Source organism: Chinchilla lanigera, unplaced genomic scaffold (genome assembly GCF_000276665.1).
Source record: "Chinchilla lanigera isolate Chin_1 unplaced genomic scaffold, ChiLan1.0 scaffold00092, whole genome shotgun sequence".
Taxonomy (NCBI): domain Eukaryota; kingdom Metazoa; phylum Chordata; class Mammalia; order Rodentia; family Chinchillidae; genus Chinchilla; species Chinchilla lanigera.
This window is the reverse complement of record NW_004955493.1, coordinates 1085802-1105656: the sequence shown is the minus strand read 5'-3', so window position 1 is coordinate 1105656 and position 19855 is coordinate 1085802. Positions and strand designations below refer to the sequence as shown.

General features: G+C 45.8%; 1 protein-coding gene across 2 annotated transcripts in view; it reads right to left on the bottom strand.

The window, feature by feature from the left end:
• The window catches only part of Mettl9 (methyltransferase like 9), a 39762-nt gene that overhangs the window by 17379 nt on the left and 2528 nt on the right, over nucleotides 1-19855 (bottom strand). For both annotated transcript variants that reach the window (XM_005405087.2, XM_005405088.2), the window contains exons 2-4: nucleotides 8639-8829; nucleotides 4217-4426; nucleotides 1563-1747 (exon numbers count right to left, since the gene is read on the bottom strand). In XM_005405087.2, the coding sequence (XP_005405144.1) occupies nucleotides 1563-1747; nucleotides 4217-4426; nucleotides 8639-8829 (586 nt within the window). The remainder of the gene's footprint in view (nucleotides 1-1562; nucleotides 1748-4216; nucleotides 4427-8638; nucleotides 8830-19855) is intronic.

Sequence of the window (19855 nt, the reverse complement as noted above, 5' to 3'; positions counted from 1 at the left end):
CAGGAAACCAGACCCCAACGCGTGGCTCCGGAGAGCAACACGGAGAGGTGCAGCCGGGCTGCGTCACACCGGCCCTGCGCCGGGAGGCCGGGTCCCTGACTACGCGGAAGGCGCTGCCCAGACCTGTTTGCAGTACAGAACTGTCCACAACGCGTGGGCTCTCACAGTTAAAGCGGACTTTGCTTTAGCATGACAACCCATTAAAAGAGGAATGCAGAAGTTGAGGACCAGGTTGGCAGAAAGGGGATCTGTTCTATCCACTCTCTTCCCCTCCTCCCCGCATTGAAAAGGCTCCATCTCCCCCCACCAGCACGGATCTGAACCCTCTGGTAAACGCCAGGACGAGCGTTAACTCTAACGGCCGACGACCCCGGGGAAAGCACGAGGAGAGGAAGAGCACGCAACGGCAACGGGACGCACAGGACTCCACCTTCAGAAAGGCGGGCGCTGGCCCTCAACACACAGACCGGCCCCGTATTAAGTAACCACGAGACAGCTGCAAAACAGCAAAGGAGTCCTTTAAAATGCCTGCAAGCTGTTCGCTCTTACAGCCATGGCCAACCTAGGCAATAAAATAAAAAGCTGAAGATTTTAAAGTATTAACATGTATGACATTCACTTTACAGTAACATACATTAACTTACAAAACTGAGGAAGAGAGACTCCTCAGTCTTCAAAGCATAACTGTGAAAATGACCTGAAATGCAGACCACATCAGCTAACACGCGGAGTTAACGTGACACTGTTCCACGAAGCGCCAGAAACCACAGAACACCTGCAGACACGAACCCGGCCCACCTCTTCTAGTACACTCTCTGTTTAATAGTGCTGGGCAGCAACAGCGGGAGACAGAAACCCAACGCTACACCAAGAAACGACGTGCTGGAGTACGAGTGTCTCCAAAAGGGAAACCAGGCAGCTGGGCTTATGACTTTTACAGTCTGGGACAGGAAGTGAAAAACGTAAAATATAAAACAGCCACGACGTTCAGCATGTCCGTGTGGGTCAATTAAAGGCCATCACTTAATGCTGGACTCTGTTCAAACGCCAGTAAATAAACGGTGCAAGCTCCATTTAAAGCCAGAGACGACAGGTGAACTGCAGGTTTTCAACCACAAGCAGACAGACTCAGCTGCATTAATTATCAGCACTACAAGGGAAGCACTACAATTCTACAAAATCTACATTAAGAGGAACATTGACCAAGGTGATATATTACATGGGTTAACTACATTATTTCAAATTCCAGGTTTTCTAAGAATACTAGACAGGCCAGGTGTGGTGGCACATGCCTGAAAGCTCAGCACTTGGGAGGCTGAGGCAGGAGGATCATCATGAGTTCAAGGTGAGCCATGAGTTTGAGATCAGCCTGGGCTACACAGTGTGTTCAAGGCCAGCCTGAATTACACAGAGAGACCCTGTGTCAAAAACCAAAAAAATTCAATAAATTTTTAAAAAAGAGAGAAAAGAAAAGTATTAGACAATGTTTAATTATGCACAACATGAAATCACAAATACCAATAAACAGCCGCCCTGGCTAAGAGTCGGCTGACCACACTCACCGTTTTCCACATAGGGGTGGAAGGGCAGGACCAGGGCAAGGATGACCCTGCCTCTAGTTGGCTCCAACACACTTCTGATGTCTTTTAACAAAGTCAGGGGCTGATCACAGCGGTCCAGCAAATTCAAGCAGCTGATGACGTCATACTGGAACCCCGTATTCTGCCATTCATTGATACCGAGCACTCTGGAAAGTATCAGTGAGAATTTTATTAGTATTTCTTCCCTTAATGACATCTTTAAAAATAACTGAGATGTCAATAAAGGCTCTAACTTTGTCTTCTAAATCAAAGTAGACACAAAGTATTTATTAATAATTTATATGTGTATTACACATAATTTATATGTGTAATACAAAAGCCAGACAAGAGAAAAATAGCAAAGTATTTCTTTAATATTTTTCATTTCATCCATCTACAAATTGTTTTCTATTCATAGGGACCTTTCTATGCTTCAGAATGAGCTGGTATAATTTCCTTTTGTTTTTTTTTTTTTGTTTTTTTTTCCGGGAATCGAACTCACAACCTCGCGCTTGCCAGGCAGGTGCTGTGCCGCTGAGCTAAACCCCCAGGCCCATAATTTCCATTTATAACCTAAAATTTTTTAAGCATATCTGTTCCCAGGAGACAAAAACTATTTCATATTCTGGATCTTCATTATCAACAAATGCAGAAAAACACACAGCACAGGTCAACCTTGCGAAACTATGAAGAACATGGTTTTAAAAAAAAACTACACAACTTTTAGCCCATTATATTGTTTTTGTCTGGAAAGGAGACCACTATTTCCATCAGGAGCCGCAGCTATACCAGTAGGACAACTCTGTAAATCACTTACTGCTCGGTTACGCTGGGCAGAACGTGGTCGGTGAGGCACACTGTGACACGGACGGGTGAGCACAGACACGTGAAAAGGGGTCTTTGGCAAACGTGTCTTCAATAATGCACAGCCAACACAACAGAGACATTTTTAAAAATCCTGAAAACCTGAAGGCGGCTGTGAAAAACTCCTGAGCATCTAACACTTCTGCACAGCACAAAAGGAACACAAGCCACTCAGCTGCATCCTCTTTTCAACCTGTATTTTATAAAACTAAAGCCTCACGCCAGGCATGGTGGCACAGGCCTATAATCCCAGCACTTGGGAGGCTGAGGCAGGAGGATCGTTTTGAGTTCAGAGGCCAGCCTGGGCTACAAAGTGAGTTCAAGACCAGCCTGAACTGCAGAGTGAGACCCTGTCTCAAAAAGACCAAAAATAAAAATAAATAAATAAATACATACATAAATAAATAAAACTAAAGCCTCTACCACACAAGTCTAATGAACTTGGTGAAACTTGGCAGGTAGTGTCCATTTTAGGAAATCTTTTTTTGTTTTGTTTTGTTTTGTTTTTTTTGAGACAGGGTCTCACTAGGTAGTACAGGGTGGCTTTGAACTCACTTATGTAGCCCAGGCTGGCCTCAAACTCACAGTGATCCTCCTGCCTCAGCCTCCCGAGTACTGGGATTACAGGCGCGTGCGACCACGCTCAGCCATATTAGGAATTCTGAAACAGATATACATGCTCATGATAGAAAATGACAGTTTTAACGCTGGGATAGTTACACTTATACCTAGAGCACCTCAAAGTCACCCTTATTTTACTTTCTATTTGAAAACTCATTTCCATTCATGAAAATATACTAATGACCCCCACTCAAACTGGGTATCAGCCCAAAAACCCTAACAAATTGTTAGAACTTTCCTGAGAAAATCAAAGAAGTGGTGTGTCCAATTCACACTGCACCTCACTGGCAGAGGAGAACTTCTAACCTGGAAATTTTCCTGGCATGTTACTCCAGGTAAACGATGCTCTCCCTGTGTAGGGTAAGGAGGAAAGCCTGACAATGACAATGAATAAGCCCTGCCAACTAGGAGGCTCAGCAGGAAGGACAATCTGCATACTTCAGCCTCTAAGACCTTTCATTAAAATAAGAAATTAAATTAACACCTTCCTCCCAGATCAACTTCAAATCACTAATATTTTTTAAGTGGAAATATAAAGGAGTCTGATTTGGAGTTCAGCATGGCTTAAGCATTGTTAAAGCGAAGGTCAAAGCATTCCAGGTTTGAAACTGAATTAATCTCTAACTGAAGGAACACGTTTCGGTCATCACCACACAGACCCAGGAGGACCGACGCCGCGTCAGCCTGACAGGCGAAGGGAGGGCCCCGGGAGTCACTCAGTCCCGCTCACACCTGTGCAAGTCCCCTCTCACCGTGCACAACCGTGTTCCTTCCTGCGGTGCTATCTACTCTGCTGCCAAAACCACCGCCACGGAAGATGACTGTTCCCTAAATTCCCGATTAAATGTGTATGAAAAGATTTTAATTCCTGCTTGTTTTGGTTTAGCGGGACGTTTTCCATTTTTGTTTGGTTGGTTGTGGTTTCTGAGACAAGGTCTCACTCTGTAGTCCAAGCTGGCCTTGAACTTGCAATCCTCCTGCCTCAGCCTCCTAAGTGCTGGGATCACAGGTGTGTGATGTTCAGCCTGTTTTTTTAAAAATCCTAATCATGGAAAATTGTTTCTGATTCCTATCTTTTAAGTAATATACCTTCAGGAAGAAACAGATCTAAAACCAAGAAATATATTCCAAAGCGTATCTAAAAACTATACCTGTATTTCTTCTTCTGAAGCTGCCATATCATAGTTTCAGAAAGCTCAGTGGCATAGATTTCTTCAAAATGAGGACTCATGATTTTTGTGACTTCTCCGTCTCCGGCACCTAAATCAAGCAGTCTATGGGTTTTCCAGTCAGGGTTAATTTTAAGCAGTCTCTGAAACTGATCCGGTGAAAACACAAACATTGAGCCCCTTCCCAGCAACCTGAAAGGGAAAAAGACAAAAATGGAAGCACAGAGTACAGCGACTCAGAACCAACAACCCGTGAACTTATGAAATTTTTATGACACAATTAAAATACATCTTTCGCATGATTTATACGACTGCAAAGTACAGTTAATAAAATGCCTGCCGACATCATCTTTGGTGTGGTAGATAAAATTTCAAAGGGCGTGGGAGAAGGATGAGAAGGAAAACACAAGGAAGATGGAATGGGTTAGTCATTAAAAGACGAACACGACTCCAAGAGCTGGTTCTCTGACAGGCTGGGGAGGGGGTCTGCACGGGGGGGCAGGAGCGAGGGGTAACGGTGCACAAGAAGGGTCGGGATGCAGGGTGGTAAGCACCAATGCCTCCACAACGAACAGTCACTGTGTGTGGGAAACATACACTAACGATGAAAATAGAAGAAAAGGTAGACCGGTGGAAAGCAAATACGTTTATCAGCTTAAAAGATGACAGGTTAACAGAATCAGATCACAAGACTAAGCCGTAACCCCGGGCAGAGAAATCAAACAGGAAAAAAGTCCTTTTAGAAGATGGAGCTAAACAGTGGATGAGGGGGGAAAATGCTTTTGTTCAAAACATTTTGAAAAGATCCTAGAAAAAAGAGGCAAAGCGTGAACCTTGCGACATCAGTTAATTTGCATTAAAGAAGCATATTCATACATGTGTCAGTTTATGTTTTACAGTTTGCTAGATCCTACAACTTCTGAAGGCTCCTTAAAAAACACTGAAAACTGTGGCACAGCCTCTGAAAAAACAAGACTGAGAGAAGGTAAAAAGGAAATCAAAGAGAACCCCCAGAAAGCAGCTGTAGCTCAACCGGGCCTCAGGGAAGCACCGCGCTGGGAGATTCCGAGCGCGCTCTGCAGGTCTCAAGCCCCAGCTGGGCTGAGGCAGGGACTCTCCCAGCCCCTCCCAGCAGTCTTTTCTCTAAATGCAGTGGACTCATGCACAACACAAACGGTGAAGGAGCTGCTGCTGGAACGAGGACACGAGCCCTAGAGCTGCCACCGACCGACTGATGCACTTCCTCCTCAGAGCCTGGAAAACAGACTGAAACCACTACCCATGTGTGTGTGTGCGGGGGCATACTGTACTGCCACTTGCTGGAAATAACTAGAATGCAAAATGTTTGCTATATAGTGACTGGGCAGATACATGCAGATGGTACTTAAGGCCAATTTCACGAAAAGTGCAGCCGTCCCCATAATGAGTACCCCGTCTTCCCACTGACAACACAGGCAAGTCTAACTGAGTTTATAATGAATCTCCCGCCCCAGAGAAATGCCAACGGGGACAGACACATCCAAAGACAGCTGACTAACCATGGTGCTACGAACTACAACTGCTTACCCAAGAAAACCGCATCTCACAGAAAACAATCCGCAAGTGTTTGGACCTTCCAGAGGAAAAATAAGCACAGTGAGAGAAGGGACTGAACTTGCTGAAAGAGCTGCAGATACTCACACAAGACCCAGACGGAGAGCGGGAAGAGGCTGCAGGCAGCACGGCCTCGGGAGGCATGCTCTAAATCTCCGTGCTGCTGGGCCACAGCACCCACGTCACACAATTCCGCTTTGTCCCAAGTCTCCCTGCTATAAAATAACACGCTTCGCAAGCCATCTGCTCGGGATGTGAGGAACCCTGACGGGACACCTATGAAACCCTAACGCTAGAGGTCACCTGAGGCCAGAGCTCCCAGGGCCCTGTGGCTGGTCCACATTTAAGGGCACCTGACACAGAGGGAAGCACTGTCCTCCTCGTGAAGAACATACGCAACAGGGATTCTACATAAATATTTACACTAAGAAAAGAACCAAAACATCCAGAGCCCACTGTCATTCAGCCAGCACCAACTTTGTCCTCTAGAGGTACTGCGAGAGTTTCTGCCAGTCACAGCAACTTGGCATGCCAGAAAAGTGTGCACACTGCAACCTGTGAGGAGGTCGCCCGCAGGGAAGACCTGTCCCGTCTAAAACATCGAGAGACTGACCTAGCACAACACAGGGTGACGACAAACACACGGCAAGACATGGCTCTCTAAACTGTATTTCACTTCAGTCTTTTATAACCACCCTCGTTTCTCCAGCTACAATTCAAATTCTCTCCAGCTTTCACCTGTAGAGCTGTGCCTCTTCCTTGGCCTTCTGCTCTCCACCATAAAGGACGTCTGGTAAGTATCTTAATTCAAGGAGGTGCCGTTGTGATCATACAACTCTTTCTGTAAGAGATGGCCACCGATGGTGACAACTCCCACTGCACGGGTGCAAAGTGCCCCCGGCTCCGAGCGTAGGGCTTCAGTTGAGAATATGGATCACAGGGCAAGAGAGATCTGAGAAAGTGGGAGGAACGGGCCTTTTGTTTTTGTTTGTGGAAGCACGACGCGCCAGGCAGCTGGCATATGCCTCTAGTGAGACTAAGGAAGGAGGATCACTTGGGCTCAGGCGCTCAAGGTCAGGCAGGGCAACACTGGGAGATTCCACCTTCAAACAAATCAAACAAACAAACAAAAACACAAGAGAATAGATACAGATGCAGGAAACCGAAGGGATTTATTAATTGCATTGCCTCTCTGATAAAATTGTGAAATTCTAGAGCAGGCAATTTTAACCTGGCTCCACCAAAATTACATACAAGATGCCAAATATAAGTACTTTTTGAAGAAAGGATTGCTACCTTTTACCACTTTCAAAGAGGTACAGGGCCCCCAAAAGGGTAAGAATCTCCGCTACAGTGACTCTTCTGATTTCCAAATAAAGAATAAGTGGTATAGGACAGAAATTCAGTACAACCAATTTTAGGAACAACATGTCAGACGAAGTTATATATAAATTCAGCTCCCAATACAAAAGTAACAACTGTTTGCTGAAGCAAGGGTAAAGCAATAGCATATAAACAATGAAGAAAATCAAGTAAGAAGTCTTGAGAAACGGCTTGCTACGCTTGCAAACATTAAGGACCGCGTGACAGACTGGGAAAGCGGCACTCAGCAGAAACCGGCTCTAACCTCACGGAAGAGACGCGGCCCCGACCAACGGCTTTAGCGGCCCAGCAAGGCTCTTTAGGCAGTATGTCCTACTACTTTTCTCTCTGGCCTTCTGCATGCTAGGGCCTTGGGGACTGTTAGAAAATTTAGCAAAGAAAGGATAAATAATACCCCCAAACCCTTTTCTGTGGATTTATATGAGAGATGCACTCTGAGGACAGAGAATTCCACAATGAATTTACAAAATCCTGGGAAACCCCGATATTATGTAATACAACAAACACAAGATGCTTCAAACAAGCCACCACTCCCGAGGACGGAGTAACGAGCTCCTCGCTCCTGGAAGTGTGTTTAAGGGAACATCCTGCTCCGCAGCCTGAGGGCGAAGGACCTCAGTGAGGGCTGTTTCTAGGGTCGTGCTGCCTGAGCGCCACAACCAGCACCTGTAGCAGCATCACTGCATCACCTGCACCTGGGCCAAGCGCAGCCTCCCAGGAGGCGGCCCCAGGCCCACTGACGCATAACCCCTCGCAGCCCTGTGTGCCCCAGCGCTGCGACGCACTCAAGTAAGCAACTCCTGCCGCAGACACACAGACTGACAGGGCTGTTTCCCAAGTTACAGGACATGTGAAAAGGTACACGGTCCGACAGACGCCACGACGCTGACAGACAGAAGTATCACGACCAAGGTGATCCACACCTCCCTTTGTTGTTGTTGTTTGTGTGTGTGTTTTTGAGACAGAAACTCCCTACATAGTCCAGACTGGTCCCGAACCCATGGTGATCCTCCCGCCTCGGCCTCCCAGGCACTGGGACCTCAGGCGTGCATCACCACACCCAGCTCTAGTGGTCAGTATTTTGAACAAGACTTAAATTTATTAAACTTAAGGATAAATTTTGGGTTTTTTTTTTTGTCTTTTTGAGACAGGGTCTCGCTATGCAGTTCAGGCTGGCCTTGAGCTCACTTTGTAGCCCAGGTTGGTCTCAAACTTGCAAAGATCCTCCTGCCTCAGCCTTCCGAATGCTGGGATTACAGGCGTGCGCCAACACACCCGGCAGAAATTCTTTTTTTTCTTTTTTTTTTGGTACCAGGAATCAAACTCACTACTTCACACTTGCCAGGCAGGCACTGTGCCACTGGGCTACATCTCCATCCAATAAATTTCTCCCCCAATAAATTTTTTTAAAGTCCAAAATTCACTTACCCATTGATAGATGTTCTAGACATAAACAGGCTAAAGACAGATGACACAAAAGAATGATATAACTGGATAAACAGCCATCCTGACTTTTCAATGCTGTTGTTTAAGAAGATCTGTGTCCCTTGATCAAGGTAACTCTGAACGAAGACTGCCTGGAGTGATTCACATAATTTCTCTCTGTTGCACACATACCACTAAAAAAACAAGGAAAAGAAGACAAAAATTAGCTTTATCTAAGAAATCAATAAAAAAAGGAAGCCTAAAATCAAATTTAAGATTTTCAAGTACCATAATTTCACAGCACTTTGAGAACAATCACCACTTCACATCCACATGACCTGTAACAGATGAAGCACTTCCTCAGACGGGACCTCCCACTGACTTCTCGTGACAAACCTCGGGGTGGGCGGAGAGGACAAGTGCAGGGGAAGAGGCGGCCGCGCAGGACCCTCAGCCAGGCAGCCTGACCCTGGCGCAGGGACCCGGTCTCAAAGCCACCAAGACCCAGAAGAGCTCTGCTGGCCTTTCCCTCCCCGAGATCCGACATCAGAAGGCAAACAGCTTGCATTATCAGCCATGTCTTACATTTGTTTAAGCAGTCACATAGAGCAATGACTTACCTCAAAATCAATGACAGCAGGCAACAGAATTTGACACTGCAGTGACTAGATTAAGTTGCCTGTCTTTCTGTAGGACATACAGAGGAAACAACATTTGGAAATCTTGAAGCGTGCCACTCGAAGCAGGGATATGAACTCCTAGGGGTAAAACGTGCTCTAAAAAGATGAAGAGCCCACTTAAGGCCCTCCTGCAGCCAATGAGAAGACTAAGCAATCACACGCAAGCGACCAGACGGCTAGAAACAGCCAGGACGCTTTTCTAACAGCATTTACAAACTTCAACACATAACGCTGCATAACAATATTCTCCATTTCACAAGGAGCTGGTGCGCAGAGAAGAGGGCAAACTGCACATCCACGTCAGCGTCAGCTCCGCAGTCAAGCCTCGGCTCTGCCACTGTGTGAGGCTGGACAACTCACCTCATCTGAACCTCTGTGCAGTCACTGGTAACTCTACCTGTCACGCACGGTAGGGCACTGTGCGGGTTACACAGGATAAAGCAAGCGAGTCCTCGATACGGTACAAAGCACACACTGAGGACCCTACGATAACAGCACTGAGACTCCTCTAACTAGGGCTGGTAAGTAACAGTGAGCCAATCAAGTACACCGATGAAACTGCAGGCCACTTACTAACGATGCACTCCATGCTACGGAACGATTTCCCAAATAAGGAGTGCACTGGCCCAAGAGCAGCTTCCTTCCTGCTGACAAACACGACCATTTACAAGCAGCAGATGTCCCGTACCTCCTTGCATAATTAGTGAACCAATCTTACAATCATCCAAAGCTTGCGAAATACTGAATGAAATCTTAAGTAACAGTCCTGACACTAACATCAATCAACAGAATCAGCTGTAAACCAAAAAAACAAGCAGATTAAGTTTCAAAGATTCACGATTTTACAAACTGGAGAAACCAACCTTTCTAATTGTGACTGCCTTATGCTAATTTGCTATTTACTGTACGACTTGTATCTAGATGTACCCCACACACTCGGAAGCAGGGCTCTGGGGCGTGATTAGATCATGGGTGTGTGACACTGGGCCAGGGCTGGGTGATACTGGATTAGTCTTCTAGACTGGTTTGGCATGGTTCTGGGTGTGATGGATTTACTAAAGAGGAAAGACCTGTCCTGGGTGTGGGTGGCATTAACCAACAGGCTTGTAACTTGGCTAAAATAAAAGGGAAAGAAAGAAGGCTGCTGCCTCCTACCTGCTATACCATGACCTCTTTCTCCTCCGTCACAGCCCTCTGCCACGCCACCCCGCCTTGGAACCAGCCAAGTGCGGACTGAAACCTCTACAAACTGTGAGCTACAACAACCTTTCCTCCTTTATCCTGTGGGTGTCAGGTATTTTTTCCTAGCAACGAAAAAGTAGGTAAGACAACCAGCATTACCAAAACTGCTACGACTTTATATAAGATTACTTTTTTTATTTTAAAGAGAAAAATAAAACAAAAAACAAAATACCAAAACAATATGACAGGAAGATAACAATGGTTAATAACACTGCATATTGTTATCTTTAAATTACTTACTCAGAGTAAAACTCTTCTCGTTTTCCCACTCTATAAGACAAACTATAAAGTTTCTTATATTCACTGTCTACACTTTTTTCCTTGGTTTGAAAATGTTCTTGCTTAATCACTTACTAATTCTTAATACTTTCTGTGCTGGTAGTTATGCCCCAGTGCAGGTCAAAAGCCATTTTTTATTACACTTGTGACCTCTTGGTGCACATTCTGAACTCTGTGACACTGGGCTACTCTTTCATTGCTTTTTTACTCCCCGAAATGGTTAATCAAGATGAAAGCCTTCCCCTTGATAACAGTCAGTCAGGCACATTCCACTAATGTAGACAGGTCATTCAACAGAAACCAAGGATCTAAAAAATCCTTGACATCCACTTGTAAATGGACAATTAGAATAACAATGGACTCTGACTTCTAGAACTAATGGCACCATTACCTGCAAATATTGCCTACAAATGTCAAGAAGAATATTCCAGTGTTTAACAGCATATCCTCAATTCATTCACAAGGTTGGACCTTTCACAAGGCTTTCAGAAAAGAAGCCACTATTGAACAGAATGGTAAAGAATAAAAATAAGCAAAACTCTTCTCTCTAAAATAAAGGTTGACATCTGTCGTTCCTGACCATTTGTATGATGTAAGTCAAGTCCAGGGGAGTACTATTCATAATTACTAAAGGGGAAAAAACTCAAACGTCCATCGACTGTGGGTAACAACACGTGGCAGATCCATAAACAGAACAGTACTCAGTCATAAAAAGGAATGAAGTGCTGATTTATGCTCCAACAGAGACCGACTGTGACAACACTAAGCTAAGTGAAACAAGCCAGTCACAAGAGGTCACACACTGTATAATTTCACCAATATGAAACGTCCACAATATGCCAATTCAAAGACAAAAAGTAGATCCTGCTCGGTAGGGAGAGGTTGAGGGGATGAAAGGGGGAAATGAGTCTTCTTTGGGGGATGATAAAATGTTCCAAAATTAGACAATGATAATGAAGTTGCACAACTCTGTGAATATATTAAGAACTACTGAATTATACACTTTAAACAGATCAACTCTATGGTGCATGAATTATACCTCAGTAAAGTTTTTTTCAAATAATACATATACACATCTAAATACAGGCAGCTGCTTGGTCTTCCAGTAATTAAAAACTGTCTGGAAATGTAAGTGACGTAGCAAAACTCTTCAAAGTGCAAAATTTAAGCCAGGCACAGTAGCACATGCCTGTCATCCCTGGAGAGGCTGAGGAGGAAGGAGTGCCGTGAGTTCAAAGCCAGACCGGGCTACAGTGACACCGTCTCAAAAATAAATTTTTCTATAAGGTCCAACAAGGTTTCTGTCCGTTCTGCGGCCGCAGTCTCCCTTCAGGGCGTCCCCACCACCCAGCCACGGCCCTCGCCCTGCCCCGGCACGCGGCTCTTCCTTCCTTTTCTGGAAGGCTCCTCTCCCAGGCCTGTCTTCCCTCGCAGAGGTCCCGTCTACTGCCTTTCGCACCACCTGACCTGCGCCCTCTCTACCCGGTCAGTTCAGCCTCCACATCTTCTCACGTGTGTTTCCCCTGAACGTGCAGCCCACGTCAGGTCCCCAAGTTTAGTACCCTCTCATACCTCCCGTAGGTCTCCCTGGCAGTGTGGAGGACTCTGAATTGAGTAACTGAACCTAACTGCATGTTGAAGGACTGAGAGTCTCATAAAGACAGGGACAATGACGGACTTCAGAGCCCAGCACAGACAGACAATAAATAACTGTCAAATGAATCACTGTTCAGAATCACAGGCAATCTAAACAGAGAACCTTGCATTTGTAACAAAATTCTGGAGGAAAGAGAAGGACCATCACAGAGACAGCTGTCCCTGGGTTTCTGTCCATTTCTCAGACGCCAAGATTTCTTCTACAGGGCCTTGCTTAAACCCAGTTCTGCAAACAGTGGTGAAAGCTACCCCCTCACCACAAAATGCGTCCCTGCAAGAATGCAGAGAGACACTGGCTGGGCATCCCATGTGCCCAGCACCCGGCCACATACTCTGTATGTATGGCCTTGTAACGTGGGAGTGCTTGGGGGGCGGGGTCCAGGAGCAGCTCGGCTGATTCGAGCTCCCCTTTTTAGAACGTGGTTCCCTTCCAAAGGAGCAGTACCTTTCAGTCAAGCTTGTCCTCACTCACCTCCACCTAGTGTGTCTATCTTGAGAGAAGACAGCAGGGCCACTTCCCAGGTGAACTGAACTGGACATGTCTGCTGAAAAGACAATCTGATCTAGGCGGTAACTAAATTCCGACAGGTTGAAATTTCTCAGCCTTGACACTGACCTTTGGGGCCTGGTACTCCTTGTTATGTGGCTGTCCTGAGCACTGTAGAACGTTTACCCACATCTCTAGAATTCAACCATCAGATGCCAGTAACTACCCCAAGTGACAACCCAAAATGTCCCAGGCATTGCCAAGTGTGCCCAGGAGGGCAGAACTCTCACTGCGTGAGGACGCCTACAGGGGCTTCGCCGCTCCCAGGCAGTGTTTGCTAACTAGGTACCCCAGCCTGGCTGTGGTTTAGGGACCGTGGCTGGTTAACTTAAAAACTAGACTCACTGGACTCAGGGAACTTACAATTAAAAGGGAAAATACAATGGGAAACCAAAGGAAACTAGAGCGACCTTGGTCAGGACCTTCAGAAACAAGTGAGCAGCCAACTTGCTGTGCAGCCACCCAGAGAGAAGATCAGCGCGGGAGCCCCCGCAGCCCAGCGGGCCGTCCCCTGGGACCACCTCTCCTAACAGACCTAAAGTCCCTACAGAGTTCCAGCACCGAGTGGCCTCGCTCCTGGGCACTTAACACAGGTGAGTTCTTCCAACACATGCTCCTCAGAGACGAAGAGCAAAGCACTGCCTTTAAAGGTCACACTGGAAGGACGACGGGACAGCTCTGCCGTGGGGACGGCCTCCTCACGGTGCCAGAAAAAGCATCTTATCGGTATCTGCCTTGAAAGCTCATTGAAAATGTGTTCAGTCTAAATAACCGAGTAAATCTTTTAAAGCGAACCAGAATACCTTCTGAAAATTACAGCAAATAGCACCGTTCTCCCTACTGCAACAAGGTTGCAAAGATACTAACCTTTAGCCCAAACAACAAATAGTCAAATTAAGTGGACCACAGGACTACTCTCTGTGTGCTGGGCAGGGTTAGCCAATGAAAGCGGTGAGCTAACAGCTCCTACTGTCTTAAAGTTTCTTCATCAAGCATGTAAACATCTCCTAATTTTTATATAACCTTGGTTAATGAATTACTCCTTCAAAACAAAAATTCCATTTTCCCATAAAACTGTATTTGCTTACCAACCTGAGGATACAGATAAAAGTTTCTCTGAAATTATTTTGGTGTTTCTCAACTAATCAAACATGTGACATGAGATATAATAGTCTTTTCTTCCAAAATACAAAAGAATTGTGGACACTAGAGGAATTAGAAAGTTATAAAAACCAAGTTATTGATTTTAGATAACGCATTATTATAAAAATAAATATTTGATCTTTGTCTTATGTTCCTTGCACAGAGCTCCTAAAACTCTTGGGCAATCTCCAAAGTGATGACTATCTTCTCTATACCAATGAGAGGACTCCCAAAGGGGAGGGAGATCAAACTGCAGTCACGGAGCTGGAACTTTCAGTACCACCAGTCATGTCCACAGATGAGCAAAGGGCCAGAAACTGAGCTCCGCCGCCAGCAGGCAGTGGTTTCATTAGCTGTGCCTGTAAGACGAGGCACCACAAAACCCCTGAGCTATAGCGCTCGGGGGGCTTCCGGGTCACTAGGTACACTGCTAGGCTGCTGGGCCGCTCCCCAGAGAGCACACAGGAGCTCTGACCACCCTCCACCCTGCCACACCTTGTACCTTGCCCTCTGCGTATCTTCTGTTCGGCTGTTTCTGAGCTGTACCCTTTATAATAACCCAGTAAATGTATTTTCCTAGGTTGTGTAAATCACTGTAGCACATCACCTCACCTGGGGGAATAGGATGGTGGGACTGCCGGCCTCCGAAGTAAGGGTAGTGTGGTGGGACTGAGCCCTTCAGAGTATACAGTTTGGCCCTAACTGTCCTGCACCGAGGGGCCTAGAACCCACTTAGTGATGGACAACTGCAGTACTGATTGGTGTCAGAAAAAAAGCTATGGGTAAGACCTTTTCCCCTAACTTTACGCTTTACAAAACATGTGCACAAACTGAATGAAGACCAGGACCCCAAACAGTTGTCCCATCCCTAATTCACACATTGTGAATCTTCCACTAGTGTTTTGCACCGCTGTTTAACTTCAGTATTTACATACAGGCCCAACAGAGTGGGGGCAGTTTAAGGCAAGCCCATTTTCACAGCCCCTCTTGGGAAGAGGTACACTGACACAGTGTAATAACTTGGGCCTTACAATCCACAAAGCTGGATCCCAAACTTAACCCTACCAGCTAGAATCCATGCTCTAAGCAGTTCTGTCTGGTAGCCTCCAGCTCCGCCCTGCCTGGGAGGGCGGCTATGAGGACTACAGGGGTAACACGTGCCAAGTGTCCGGCACACAACGGAAAGCCAGTCACTGCCCTCGTCCTCCCCTTTGTTGCACAGGGAAAGGCTGCCCCATCCACGGAAATGCCTAAGAACCACCCTGTGCGCACAGCACCCAGCCCTTCGCAAAAGTGGTACGCGAAGGCCTGAAGCACTCAGAGCCACTAAAAAACAAAGGCTGCACTGCTCAGGACCCCGAACACAGCAGCTGCTCCAGCACGGGGGGGCCCGCAGCACAAGGCCCTGGCAAGGGCCTGCACAGCCAAGACTTTAAACCTCCTCCCAAGACCTGCCGTGTAACCCGGCCAGCCCGGAAATCCCACCATCCCAGCTTCCTCGCACCTAACCACAGCGCTCGAGCAAACATTCAAACCATTCACCACTTCTCTCTAAACGGTACAACCCGAACCCAGCAACCTCTCCCCGTGCGATCTCGGTGTATGCAGTAACAGGCACTCTCTCACCCTTGGGGAGAAGTGACTTCCACAGATTAACCTGCTTCAGCTCTGAGTAAGCACACTACTGGCAATCTTCATTTCAAATACATACATTTGCTATTCATGTTTTATAACCCTAAAATTCTAACAAAGCTCTAGCGAATCTAAACAGAGCCTTTCCACTGGAAGGAACTAGGATCTTCTCCGGCACCTTTAAGGGGGAGCATAAAGGCCCCTGGTGCATCTGTCAGGAGAAAGAGATCCCAGTGTTCTGCCAAACTGAAACGAACACTGGCTCAGGGCAGAGCTGGCGAAGCTATGGCAGGCGCGCTGCACCGGGCTGTTTGTACGGTTGAAAGCGCTAAAGGCTTGCCGTCACTGGTCTAGGGTCTCAGCAGAGACTGAGAACAGTCTCCTTGGTATTCAGCTGCAGAGGCCTCCAGGCCCTGGAAGCCAGTTCAGAGGAGGACACCAACGCACCAGTGCCGGCTGGCTAGGGAGCCGCTGGCCTGAAGTCTGGCTCAGGCCTCACTGGGCCCAGCCTGCAGAAGGTAAATGAGCGGTGAAAGAGCAGGAAACCCGGTCTGTCCTTTAGCACGATCTGACTGTGGCTGTGACATCAAGTACTTTCATTTGGAAAAAACATGATTTCAGCTCTATCTTACTCAGTCTGTTACTGAGTGTGGCATAGCACAGTTCTGAGCTTATACAAGATGTTGGAAAAGTAAGTCACAGATGTACACATGCTTGGAATTTTAAGTTATAGCTAAATAATTCCAGACACCGATTGTTATCTGTGCTATTTAAAAAAATAAAACTTGCAGTCTGTCATTTGGAGAAAATGCCATGGTTTGCTTTCCGTGAGTTCTAAAACAATTTTTTCACTTCATCTATTGAGAAGCTGTGAATGACTATTATTAGAAAGAATTTAGTTAGTGGAGTCTTAAGGGTTCCTTCAAGTTTCAACAGCTCCTTAATAGTTATGCTAACTTTTTTTTTTCTGACACAGGGTCTTGCTATGTAGTTCAAGCTGGCCCTGAATTCACTACGTAGCCTTGAACTTGTGGCAGTCCTCCTGCCTCAGCCTCCCCAGTGCTGGGATTACAGGCACATGCCACCATGCCCAGCTGTATTAACTTTAAACACTAGGTACGACGCACCCCAAAGATCAGATCCAAAGTTTTTTGTTGTTTTCTTTTAAAGTTCTGAGTATGCCAACATAGAGAAGTGGTATCCACTAGATTCTTTCTTTCCTTACTACCTGGCTCTATTTCTCCCCAGTGACTCAATCCAGCCACCCTGCCGCCTCTGACTGGAACTACACTGCTGATTAAAGGTGGGAGTCGGGCGTGGTGGTGCACGATTGTAACCCCAGCACTCGGGAGGCTGAGGCAGGAAGATCACTGCAAGACCAGCCTGGGCTACAAAGTGAGCTCAAGGTCAGCCTGAAGTACACATGAGACCTTGTCTCAAAACAGACAAAAATAAATAAATAAATAAATAAAGAAGGTAGGAATTTTCCAGGGGACAAAGAAGTCCTGTAAAGGGGCCAGACAGTGAATATTGTAGGCTTACAGACGACACAATCACTCAACTCTATCACTACAGCCCAGGAGCAATTAGACCACCCAATGGCAAACAGACATGGTGGCTCTGTTTCAACCAAACTTTATGGATCTTGAAATCTGAAGAAATTTTCACATCTCAAAATAATATTCTCCCCAGGCATGAGGGTGCACACCTACAATCCCAGCACTCTGGGAAGCTGAGGCAGAAGAACTGAAAGTTCAAGCCCAGCCTGGGCAATTCAGTGACTTAAACTAGATCCTGTTTCAAACAGGGCTGGGGATGTAGTTCAGGGCGCAGGCCTCAGGCTCAGTCCCCAGCACTGCAGAGTGAACAAGAGGAAACGGTTACAAGTCCAACTATGCTTACTTCACAGCCCCCATAAGCGCCAGTGAGACCAGTCCGGCCCGCGGGCCGCATCTTCCTGCAGAGAAGTCCTTGCCGTTGTTTGCCCAAAGTCAAACAAAATTCCAGCTTTGAAGCCAACACACTGAACCGAACTATTAAAAGGGCACTGCTACTACACCCCAAAAAAGCGCTGCCTCTCCAGGTTATTCCAACTAAATTGCAATTTTTAATGAACAAACATTTCCCAAGGCCTGTCTCTTAACCAAAGAATCCTCCATTACATTCCTCAGGAGAATAACTGAAAGGAAAACTTGTGCTAAGTGTGGTTCAATCACACCCATAACCCTACTTTCACGCAGCTCCAAAACAACCCGGTGTGGCTGGCCATGGGACCCCGCGCCCACACACACACCAGAAGACCTGCACAGAACTACTAATCTGAAGGGGAAAACCATTAAAATTGCTTCACAAGCTACACAGTTCTGAGGTAAACCTAGGATCCTGGAACATAAAAGAAGTAACAAATCATCAATCAGGCGCAACGTAGAAATGACAGTGCCCTATTCTGCTTAGCTCATGGTGCTGGTTTCTATACAGATTTTAGTTTTGTTCATTCAACCTTTATGGACAATTATTTTCATAACATGCATGTACTCATCTCAAAATAATGTCTGAATATATTGTTTTAAGGAAGAGTTGAGGCTGGGGATATAGCTCAGTGGTACAGGCACCTGCCTGGGAAGCTCAAGGTCCTGAGTTCGATTCCCAATACCAAAAAAATAAATAAATAAGTAATAAGATTTAAGGAAGAGTTGAGCCTTCCTAAATATTCAGAAAACACAAGATCAGTCCTCACCCTGTAGAGATTATCTGCCAAACTATTAATGTAACTGATTAAAACACACACACACACCTCGGAAGCACAACAAAGTAAATAAAGTACTGAAACCAGTATTTGCTACGAGCCACAGAATCAGCTTTAAAAAGGTACACAATCAGAAAAGACTGCTAGGAAGTACTAAGTCTACTGCTATCCATCTTCCTAGGCAACATAAAAGTCACAGTTCAGTTTTTCAATTTGTAACGTAAGTGCAATTTTATGAACACTGAAAACATACTAAGGTGTTGCAGCAACTGCAAGTGTTATCATAAATACCAACTACTAAGACTCAACCATAATTTCATGTTGAAGGAAATAAGTCTCTTTTTTTCCTATCTAGGACTTTCTTTCTATCAACTACTTGTTAAAAATGACATTTCTAATCATTGTTCTACACCATTATCCATGTTCTGACACCTATACCGTTAACAATATAGTATTTCTGGAGTTGTTTCTGTGAAAATAAACTAGTATAAGTACTCTACGCCAATAAATGTGCTTTTACAATTCAAGTGAGCAATGTAAATTTACATACACTCATAGCCATATTGTAGGAGCAATCATCTCACAACACATTGCAGGAGATTTTATTTTTTTTAATTTTTAAAATCTAGTATTCCTTTAAACACAGAAAGGGGGCGGGACGTGGTGGCACACTCCTGTGATCCTAGCACTCAAGAGGCTGAGGCAGGAGGATCGCTCGGAGTTCGAGGCCAGCCTGGGCTACACAGTGAGCTCAAGGCCAGCCTGAACTGCGTAGCGAAACCCTGTCTCACAAAAAAAAAAAAAAAAAAAAAAAGCTTTGCCTTGCTAGGTGGTTTCTGAAACCCTGTCAAAAAAAAAAAAAAAAAAAAAAAACCGGGGAGGCACTGGGTGCAAACCTCAGTGTTACAGTGCGTGCCTCGCCTGAGCAAGGCTCTGGATTCCATTCCCGGCACCGCAAAAATAAACAAACCCATAGAAAAAGGGCCACTGTAAGGAGTCACTCAATAAAAACTAAATGTTACTTTTATAAAATAATTGCTTTATGGCTTCCTTACACAATTCTTTACCTCCTTTAAAACCCATAAAACCAACGTGTGTGCAAATCCTCTGAACACACGGCACAGTAACATAGGAAAATTAGAAATACACACGGACGACGCGACGGGGAAAGCTACCGCGCTCCGGAAAGGCAGACTGCCCTATTATAAAGGTGCCTGTTACAAAGCCGGGACTTCGGCAGCGTTCGAAGCGCCTTCGCAGTGGGGCGGGCTTGGCGCGGGGGCCGGCCCCAGCAC